Source organism: Palaemon carinicauda, chromosome 9, assembly GCF_036898095.1.
Source record: "Palaemon carinicauda isolate YSFRI2023 chromosome 9, ASM3689809v2, whole genome shotgun sequence".
Lineage (NCBI taxonomy): Eukaryota > Metazoa > Arthropoda > Malacostraca > Decapoda > Palaemonidae > Palaemon > Palaemon carinicauda.
In genome coordinates this window covers 151,783,213-151,794,262 of record NC_090733.1, presented here as the reverse complement: position 1 = coordinate 151,794,262, position 11,050 = coordinate 151,783,213, and the positions used below count along the sequence as shown (strand labels likewise).

At 30.9% G+C, this 11,050-nt stretch overlaps 1 protein-coding gene across 1 annotated transcript in view; it reads right to left on the bottom strand.

Annotated features, from left to right (window-relative positions):
- Positions 1–4,790: 4,790 nt before the first annotated feature.
- LOC137646702 (uncharacterized) overlaps positions 4,791–11,050 on the bottom strand; it is a 15,015-nt gene continuing 8,755 nt past the window's right edge. The window contains exon 2 of the mRNA XM_068379810.1: positions 4,791–4,892. Coding sequence (XP_068235911.1) covers positions 4,791–4,892 — 102 coding nt within the window. The remainder of the gene's footprint in view (positions 4,893–11,050) is intronic.

The window sequence follows — 11,050 nt, the reverse complement described above, 5'->3', positions numbered from 1 at the left end:
AAGCACCAATATTCACATAACGAACACGTTTCGGCATTTTAACAACATTTCGGTTACATCACAACGGCATATGAATGTTATTGCGAGTTATGAAAACTCGAAAAAACGGTAAATGACGGGAAAAATATATCACTTTTCACTGTGGTAGTTGGTTTGTGAAGGTGTTGTCGACCGTTGATGCCCTGCGGGGTGGTATACAGACACAGTGCTCCAGGGCAACATTTCCATGCTGTAACACTGCCAGACGCATGAAGTTTTTCAAAATAAATGAATAATTACGTGAATAATAGCTAAATCAAAAGATGTGGACAAAATTTAAAAGTCAATTACGTAATTCATGTTGCACAGACATGTATTTTAGGCAATTGAACCTTGAATGGCAATATCTAAGTTCTTTCGTAAGATTTGGCCGTACAACTTGTCAGCTTGAATGCACGCTACCAGAGATCAACTTGTTGCGAAATAAAACATTTTCGAGAATTTTCAAAAATACTCCCCGAAAAATCGGCGACCCACCTTTTCATTGTATATGCTTTTAAGAAGTGGATCGAGGTGGGCAAAAACGAGTTACAAGCATTTGCGAAAAGTAAGGAACAAATGATAGATAAGGAAAATGTGGACGTAGGAATCGGGAGTGAAGTGATATATGGAGCAGAGAAGGACGGATATAACATATCCTAACAGCATGCAAATATAAGACAAGAGCCCGTGTTCTACGTTAAGATAGAGCAACCTAAAACGAAGGAACGGATAGATACTAGAAGTAACTAGAGTCTTGTCTTGGTATGATATTAAACGTACATGGGAGATTGGGAGATCAACGCTTGGAATTTCGCTTGTGAGTAGGCCTACAAGGAAGAAAGGAGAAACAAAGGATAGAGAAGAAGAATGTGAGTAATGTCTTATGATACTTTTATGACTAAAATGTTAAATTACATGGATTATGAAGGGTTGAAACTATCATCACCTGTATTTAGTCTTTTATTCTTATATTAGCATACTCGAGCCGTCAAAAATGATATCTAAACATTCAGATAGATATGCGCGCGCATACACACAAACACGCACACACAGACACACTCACACAGATTCAATCCTTCCCATCCCATCCCTCTTTTCTGACTAGGGCCACTGGTTTGGCAATTTATGGGAGAGAGGTGTTCTCGAGCATGCCTCTTGTGGTACTCCCTCTCACCTAGGTATAACTACGCCCTCTTCCCCCTGCGCGTGACGGGAAAGATATATATATATATATATATATATATAGACACTTACTCCTTATTATAGATGAATTGTAAACATATTTTTCTAGATTACCTCAGGCCGTGTCTCCCGTTTCATTACTGTATAGGACAGAAAGTTTTGTGTGTATATATATATATATATATATATATAATTTTATGTATATATAGTATATATATATATATATATATATACACATACAATTTTATATATATATATATATATATAAGATTTATATGAATTTTATATACGGATATATATATATATATATATAACTTATGTACTTTGTGTTTATGTGTATATATATACACACACACACACACACACACACATATATATATATATATATATATATCAAAAGAACTCGTATAACCCTTCTGAATTTAGTGAAGATGACATGAAAATATGATAAAAAAAATTGGACAAATTGTGAAAAGTCTTCACGGCATTCCATGCATCATTAGTTCACGTTAAGATTTACTGTCCAATATCCATCATAATCACAAAATCCTGAAACTTAAACACCGCAGAGTAAAATTGAACGACGATAATTAAAACTCGTTAAGACGGAGTCGCTAGTCAAACATTTTCCTTTTTCTTTTTAGTAACGATTTAGGCCAACAGATGGCGTGGAGGTAGTGATATTACTTTTAAATATTTCGATTGATTATGCTGCTCTTTTTACTTGTCATAAATGATGTTAGATTATATCGCATAAACTATTTCATGTTCTACATTTTTTGGTGGTTTTCTTACTTACTGAATCGTCTGCCAGGTGTTAATGTCTTCATTTCATCATTTTCTTATCAAATTCGTATCTCCTCGACCTCAAAGATTTAAGACAAGAGCTAAGATTACCCAAAGATTAAGCGATTGAAGATAGCTATTTGCCTTACAGAGATTTTTTTTTCATGGATGTGCATTCAACAAAATAGAGATTCCTTTTATGAAAAAGAGGATATATTTCTTAATCTACGAACGTGTCAATAAAGTAATAAAGATATAATGTTTACCTATTGCTTCAATGATGCAAAAAGAGAATGTTGAGAGAAACATTTTTTTTTTTTTTCTTTTTTACGGTAGATATAAGAAAAATCACCTGACTCGTGCTAATGGAGACGATTATCGCAAGTAAATCCGATGACGATGTTTGATTACCCTTTGGATTTGAAAGATGTGTTATCTCGCAGGCAAATATAAAGTCTGAGGTAAATAAAAAGAATAATATTTAGCTTACGTCATCTGTGCTCAGAAGAAATCCGTTAAATCAAGTTGTTTAGCAGCGTCAATATGATTAATACCAGTATTTTGAAACAAGACATTTTACCAGTAATTTAGAATCATATAATAATTCCATTACCATTTGCACAAATGAAGACATCAATTGAAAGTTTTAATATCTCAATTAATGAAAAAAAAATCCACTTAAATATAGAATATATCTTTGTTAGAGCTTTACAATGTTTCATTGGTTTTAATGCATTCTTTGGTGACCTATAGTCCATTTCTTTTAGCGATGCATATTTGCACCGACTCGCGGCGGTGCCCTTTTAGCTCGGAAAAGTTTCCTGATCGCTGATTGGTTAGAATTATCTTGTCCAACCAATCAGCGATCCGGAAACTTTTTTGAGCTAAAAGGGCACCGCTGCGAGTCGGTGCAAATATGCATCGCTAAAAGAAATGGACTATAGTCATAAAGTTATTGGTTGAAATAGCAAATGTTTTACTTGTTTTTATGCAACGTGAAAATAAAGGTTTCACTTCAGTAAATAGAAAATATATAATTATTATTTGATAGGATTATTATTGTTATTTTTTCAAAGCATAAATATCATGATTTAGATGGTTTTTATAGTATTCGTTATTATTATTATTATTATTATTATTATTATTATTATTATTAATAGTAGTAGTAGTAGTAGTAGTAGTAGTAGTAGTATCAATATCATCATCATCATCATTATTATTATTATCATTGTTATCATTACTATTATTATTATTATTATTATTATTATTTCTGTCATTATTATTATTATTATTATTATTATTTCAAAATTATTTAACTTTGCCAGTTATATGCAATTTGCCTATCAAATATCCTCTCCTTGAGAGAGAGAGAGAGAGAGAGAGAGAGAGAGAGAGAGAGAGAGAGAGAGAGAGAGAGAGAGAGAGACGACGGTCCCATGCATGATATAAAAAGCTTTTCTCATGAGCGGCGGTAAGACAATCTATATGCAAATTTCAAACATTATAAGGTCATATATTCTGAAGGTTGGAAGATGAAGCGAGCATTGGCGATTAATAGTATGCATATGTCATACTTTGAAAAGGTAACGAATTCTGCATGCAAAAACGAGAGGCTGAAATCGCAAGCATTTTTTTTTTTTTTTTTTTTTTTCATGCTAAGGTTTGTACACGCAGTGGTTGCTCATTTCGATGATTGGTGTTCATTGTGGCTGCATGTATATAATAATGATAATAATAATAATAATAATAATAATAATAATAATAATAATAATAATAATTATAATACTAACAGTTCTTCCTTATTATTATTATTATTATTGTTATTAATATTGTTGTTGTTATTGTTGTTGTTGTTTTTTTTTTGTTATCAAGATTATAATGATGATATTGATAATAATAATAATAACTACTACTACTACTACAACTACTACTACTACTACTACTACTACTACTACTACTACTAATAATAATAATAATAATGATAATAATAACAGTTCTTCCTTATTGTTATCATTATTATTATTATTATTACTATTATCATTACTATAATTATTATTATTATTATTATTATTATTGTTGTTGTTGTTGTTGTTGTTGTTGTTTTTATCGTTGTTGTTGTTGTTGTTGTTGTTGTTATCGTCAAGGTTATAAAGATGATATTGATAATAAGAATAACATCTCTTATTGCTACTACTACTACTACTACTACTACTACTACTACTACTACTACTACTACTAATAATAATAATAATAATAACCGAACTATTCATGGGGAACTCCGCTACTTTACCACGCTACAAATAAAATGAAAAATACAATGAATAATCTTCATCCTCCTTATATTAATCGTCACCGATTTTCCCCTCAACGAGCATTGCATAATTGCATTATTGTGTATAATTTTTGTTTATTGTAAACAAGAAGTCACAATTCTCTATCAACTTCTCATTTCTTATCGCCATATTTCTTCTTGCAATTGTTTTTCTTCTTTTCTTTCTCTTCTTCAGACACTCGAATTTTTTCTTGGTCTATCCCCTATTCTTTGGATTTTCCTCCTCACTCTCCTTCCCCTTTTCTTATCCGTCTTCCTCTTCTTAGTCTATTATTTCTTGCTCTTTTTCTTCCTCTTCTTCTTCTTCTTCTTCTTCTTCTTCTTCTTCTTCCTCGGCATCAATGACCTTAGATGTCAGGATGCCAGAAAACCTCAAATCAATCAATCTTTCTTCCTCCTCAGTTTCTTCTTCAAAACCCTCACTTTTTTCCATGTCTCTCTACTCCTCGTTATTCTTTCTAACTTCTCATTATCCAAATCCTCTTTTCTTCCTCATTTCGTTTCTTCCTTCTCCTTCATCCTCTCTTTCTTCTTCTTCTTCTTCTTCTTCTTCTTCCTTGGCATCAATGACCTTAGATGTCAGGATGCCAGAAAACCTCAAATCAATCAATCTTTCTTCCTCCTCGGTTTCTTCTTCAAAACCCTCACTTTTTTTCCATGTCTCTCCTTTACTCCTCGTTATTCTTTCTAACTTCTCATTATCCAAATCCTCTTTTCTTCCTCATTTCGTTTCTTCCTTCTCCTTCATCCCCTCTTTCTTCTTCTTCTTCTTCTTCTTCTTCTTCGAATACCAGACATTTTTTCCAAAGTCTCTCCTTTATTTCTGGTTATTTTTGCTAGCTCCTCATTATTCCACACCTATTTTCTTCCTCATATTGTTTCTTTCTTCTCCTTCATCCTCTCTTTCTTCTCCTTCATACTCTCTTTCTTCTCCTTTTTCTTCTTCTTCAAATACCTCACTTTTTTCCTAAGTCTCTCTTTTATTCCTCGATATTTTTTCTAACTCCTCATTATCCCACACCTCTATTCTCCCTCCTTTCGTTTCTTCATCTTCTCTTTCTTCTCCTTGTTATCCCATGTCATCCTTTCATGTCTTCTCTCTTCCTTTCGCATCAATGGCTTAAAAGTGCCCATCCGCGTGGAAGCGCTATCAACCCTTCATGATATTCTGAAGAGGGTTCTACTCTCTCCACCTGGTCAGAATGGGTCACAGGAAAAGTGTCATAAATGATATTGGTAACGTCTCTGCCTGATGATCACCAGACGGGGGTTCGAGTTCCGCTCAAACTCATTAGTTCCTTTACTGTCTGCTACCTTACCAACCTATTGAGCTAAGGATGGAGGTTTTTGGGGAGCCTATAGGTCTACTTGCTGAGTCATCAGCAACCATTACCTGGCCCTCCATGGTCCTAGCTTAGGTGGAGTGGGGCCTTGGCCACTGATCATGTAATATATGGTCACTTTGTAGGGCACTGTCCTGCTTGCTAGAGCAATGGCACTGTCCATTGCCTTTGCCATTCATGAGCGGTGAAAGAAATAAAAGAAAGAAAGAGTCAATTAAGATGTTTAAAAGGGGAGGGTTCTTTATGAAGGGAAGTAAATTGGGTTATTTAAGAGGATATTGAAGGGAATTATAAGGGGAGATTTGAGAGAGTATCATGAGAGAAAATCTAAAAAGAACAGATACAAGAGAATCAACAGATTGAAAAAAGGTAATTGTAAAAACGAAGTAAAAGGAGAGAATTAAGGGAATTTTACTAAAAAGGAATTGCAAATTCGAAGTAAAAGGAGAGAATTGAGGGAATGTTACTAAAAGGAATTGCAAATACGAAGTAAAAGGAGAGAATTAAGGGAATTTTACTAAAAAGGAATTGCAAATACGAAGTAAAAGGAGAGAAATAAGGTAATTTTTTTAAAAAATGGTTTTAAAAGTAAAGGAAAAGTAAGAGAGAATTTTAGAAGTTAGTGGGGAGAAATGTAAAAGCAAACTAAAATAAATATATTGAAAAATGGATTGATTAAGAAGAAGGGAATGAATCAGAGAGTTAGGAAAGAGACGCGGCGTAAAAAATAGAAATACATAAAATATAAAAAAAGGGTAAAAATGCTGCTATGAAACTTCAAGTAATGTAATCATATTAGTTAAATTCAGTTACATGATACGAATTATTTTCATTACTAATTGTATTTTACCATAACGTATTCATATGTATATTCCTAATGAAAATATACTCAATAACTTTTTTTTTTTTTTTTTTTTTTTTTTTTAAATTGATCACATAGATTACTTAACAAACAATTATATCACTCAAATCCACAAAATAAAAGTCATTAAATAAAGGTATGTTTCCATTAGGGAAATCTTGAAAATAAAATTCTCTTTTGGTCAAATCCGGATTGTGCAATGATACCTGACCTCCACAAACCATTTTAGTCACTGTCTTACTATCTCTGTTTGTTTAAGGTTTCTCTATACAGAAAGAAACATGATCTGCTCAATTCTTTTGAGCAAGATTTTGAATAAAATAATGAAAGAAAGTGACGGAGGGATGACTTTAGAACTCAATAAATCAACATTGTAACTAACCAAAGCATTCTTAAGTAAAAAAAAAAAAAGTTTTTTTTTTCGAAAATCCTCGTCACTAGGTAACTCTTTTAAACAAGATTTTAAGTAAAATAATGAAAGAAAGTGACGGAGGGACGACTTTAGAACTCAATGAATCAACATTGTAATTAAGCAAAGCTTTCTTAAGTAAAGAAAAAAAAGTTTTTTTTTTTTTTTTTTTTCGAAAGTCCTCGTCACGAGGTAACTCTTTTGAACAAGATTTTTAATACTATAATGAAAGGAAGCGAAAGTGTGACCACTGGAGGGACGAATTTAGAAATCAATAAATCAACATTGCAATTAACCAAAGCATTCTTAAGCCAAAAAAAAAAATCCTTTTTTCTCGAAAGTCCTCGTCACGAGGTTAGAATATAATAGGGAAGCGTGTCTGCACTTGCGTGTATAACTGAAACTAGAGTGTTTAGAAGCAGTCAAACTTATACTCACATACTGGTAATCCCAATACCAAACGTTGATAAATGTTTTGCTGGAAACTACGAATAATTTTTTGCACAGTCCTGCAGAGGAAAACAAACAAACAACTAATTCGAGATTGAAACATTGTTAACAGGTCCAAATCTACTAGTGATGATACTTACCTCATTATAATAATAATAATAATAATAATAATAATAATAATAATAATAATAATAATAATAATAGTGATTTGGATAATGATGTTGATTTTAATCATTTCAATTGTAATGATAATATTAATAATATTAATAATAATATTTTAATGAGTTTGATGATATCACAGAGAGAAGCAGTTCGATTCCCCTGTTGAAGAAGTAGAATGAAACACTTTCCATTTAATCCAATGCTGTCAAGATATATGAGAATATATATAACGCTTTGAGTGTCCACTCGGCTCTCACTCGAGATGAACATTGAATAGAACCTCGAATGATGTCTTAGATTATAGTTAATTCTATTCTTCGATGTATTCCTCGTGATTTCATACTACTGTAAACAAATAATAATAACATCAACAACAACAACAATTATAACAATAATAACAATAATATCAAGAAGCAGTGTCAGTATCAGATTGAGGACTATAATCATGTTTCGAGTCTATGAACTGTAAGTGACGTCACTAAGCTTAATTAAATTCTTGTATCCAAGTATGTTATAATATTCTTCATCTCCGCCAACGAAGTTGCAAGGTTATGTTTTCGGCCCCGTTTTTCGTTTGTTTGTGTTTGAACAGCTTCATGGCCCCAATTTTGCTCATAGGGTGGTGAAACTTTCAGGGATTAATTGTTATGTAAAGACGTGAAAGTGATTCAGTTTTGAAAACCCTAGGTCAAAGGTAAAGGTCGAGAAATAAGCTGCCGTGGCAGGGGTCACAATTTTACCCATAGAGTACTGAAACTTTAAGGGATTAATTGTTATGTTAAGAAGTGGAAGTGATTTAATTTTGAAAGTCATAGATCAAAGGTCAAGGTCAAAGAAGAGAAATTACCTGCCGTGGCGAAGGTCACAATGTTATTCATAGAATAGTGAAACTTTCAGGGATTAATTTTTATGTTTAGACGTGGAAGTGATTCAATTTTGAAAGTCCTAGATCAAAGGTCAAGGTCAAGGAAAAGAAATTAGCTGCCGTGGTGAAGGTCATAATGTTATTCATAGAGTAGTGAAACTTTCAGGGATTAATTGTTATGTTTAGACGTGGAAGTGATTCAATTTTGAAAGTCCTAGGTCAAAGGTCAAGGTCAAGGAAGAGAAATTAGCTGCCGTGGCGAAGGTCACAATGTTTCTCATAGCGTAGTAAAACTCTCAGATTAATTGGTATGATAATTTTTGTATATAATGCTACGATGAAATAGAGTTAAACCAAAATAGGTTTGCTGAAATATAATGATTTATTATTATTATTATTATTATTATTATTATTATTATTATTATTATTATTATTATTATTATTCAGGTATTTGCGTTAATAGGCGTAGGAGGAGATGATGATGATGAATCAGGTAAGATCTCAATTTTCTGAAATGGAATGAGGCTCAACACTAGAAAAAATCATCTTTAAGTTAATATTATAAAAAGTTTTTATACAAACAAAGAGTAATAAAGATGAATCTCTACATGATCATATAAATGAATAGATAAATAGAATAATGAAAAAATATATATAGAAATAGATTAGTAAATAAATTGATAAGTAACAAGATAGAAAATTTATGAAGGAAATTATAGAAATGAACAGTTCATCGAGTATGAATTAAATTATGATAAATAACATTGTTTTGGTATATTAATATCCAAATAGGATCATAAAATTCATAATAATCAGGATTTATTAAAAGAATAAAGTATATTACAAAGTTGAATAATATGCATTCATGAACAGTAAACATTGATGATGGTAATACAATGAGTGAAATTATCAATTTCTCAGGAATGATTAAATGAAACATTATTCTCTAGTTAGCAATCGAGAATATAATTTGTATAAGTAGATGCCAATTACATTAAAGAAACCAAAGACAAAAAAAAAGCGCTTTGAATTTAAGTATCACGTTTATAAATGTTATTTACACTTTTAAGTATAACGAATGCGTAGTGAATAAACATTCTAGAATCATTTTACAAATTCTTTCACGTGCGCTACGCTGTCACATTCGTAAGACATTTCAAACTAGATGGCATAACTATACCTTCAACAATTCTGACCATACAACCACCCCATAGAAATAAAAAAAAGAAAAAGAAAAAAAAACGCAAATATCATTGCTTCAATTAATTTAAGATTGATAAAAAAAACGTAACATCATTAATTCCATCACCACAAATACCCGCCACCGTAACTTATATGGTCAAATTAAAGGATGGATTGGGAATGCAATTTAGGTTAAATCTTTTGCTAAGGTATCCGCAGAACTTATCATCAGAGAGGCACGCCAATTTATAACCCGGGTTCGGAGCCAAGCGATTGGCGAAACCCGCATTCCAGTCCCGTCACTGGCTGCGGCTTGGACTTCGCTGCTGTTGGTCAGGGGGTGGGGGGTGGGGGGGGGGGGGTCCGGTATGCAGGATATTGATGACGTCGGATTCCGATTTATACTCTCTGTTTATTTATATGTTTATCTTATCTGTTTAGCTTTCTATCTCTCTCTATCTATCATATATATATGTATATATTTACATATATATATATATATATATATATATATATATATATATATATATATATATATATATATACATATATATATATATATATATATATATATATATATATATATATATATATATATATATATATATATATATATGGGGGGGGTCCGGTATGCAGGATATTGATGACGTTGGATTTCGATTTATACTCTATTTATTTATATGTTTATCTTATCTGTTTAGCTTTCTATCTCTCCATCTATCATATATATATATATATATATATATATATATATATATATATATATGTATGTGTATATATCTATATATATATATATATATATATATATATATATATATATATATATATACAGTATATATATACATATTCATATGTATATATATATATATATATATATATATATATATGTATATATACATATACATATATATATATATATATATATATATATATATATATATATACACACACACACACACACACACACACACACATATATATATATATATATATATATATATATATATATATATATATATATATATATATATATATATATATATGTATGTATATATACTGTATATATGAATATATGTGTATTACTTATATATATATATATATATATATATATATATATATATATATATATATATATATATATATACATGTGTGTACGTATGAATATATATGAATATTAATTCTGTAGCCAAATTGAACCCATAGCAAATATTCAAAACAAATTAAAGTAAAAAACTGGACAACTCGTTAGTAATATACACCATCATCAAAGTACATTTAACTATCTAAAATGTCTAACGAAATTCAATTAAAAACAAACAACTTTACTCGCTATGATCTCCAGTGTGCGTAAGTCCTTGATAATCGAAAGAATTACCACGAAAAGAAACCGGCATAACCAAAGATAGGTATTTTTTTAGTTAGTGAATTTCAAACACTTGCAATGTACTGCGAAAGT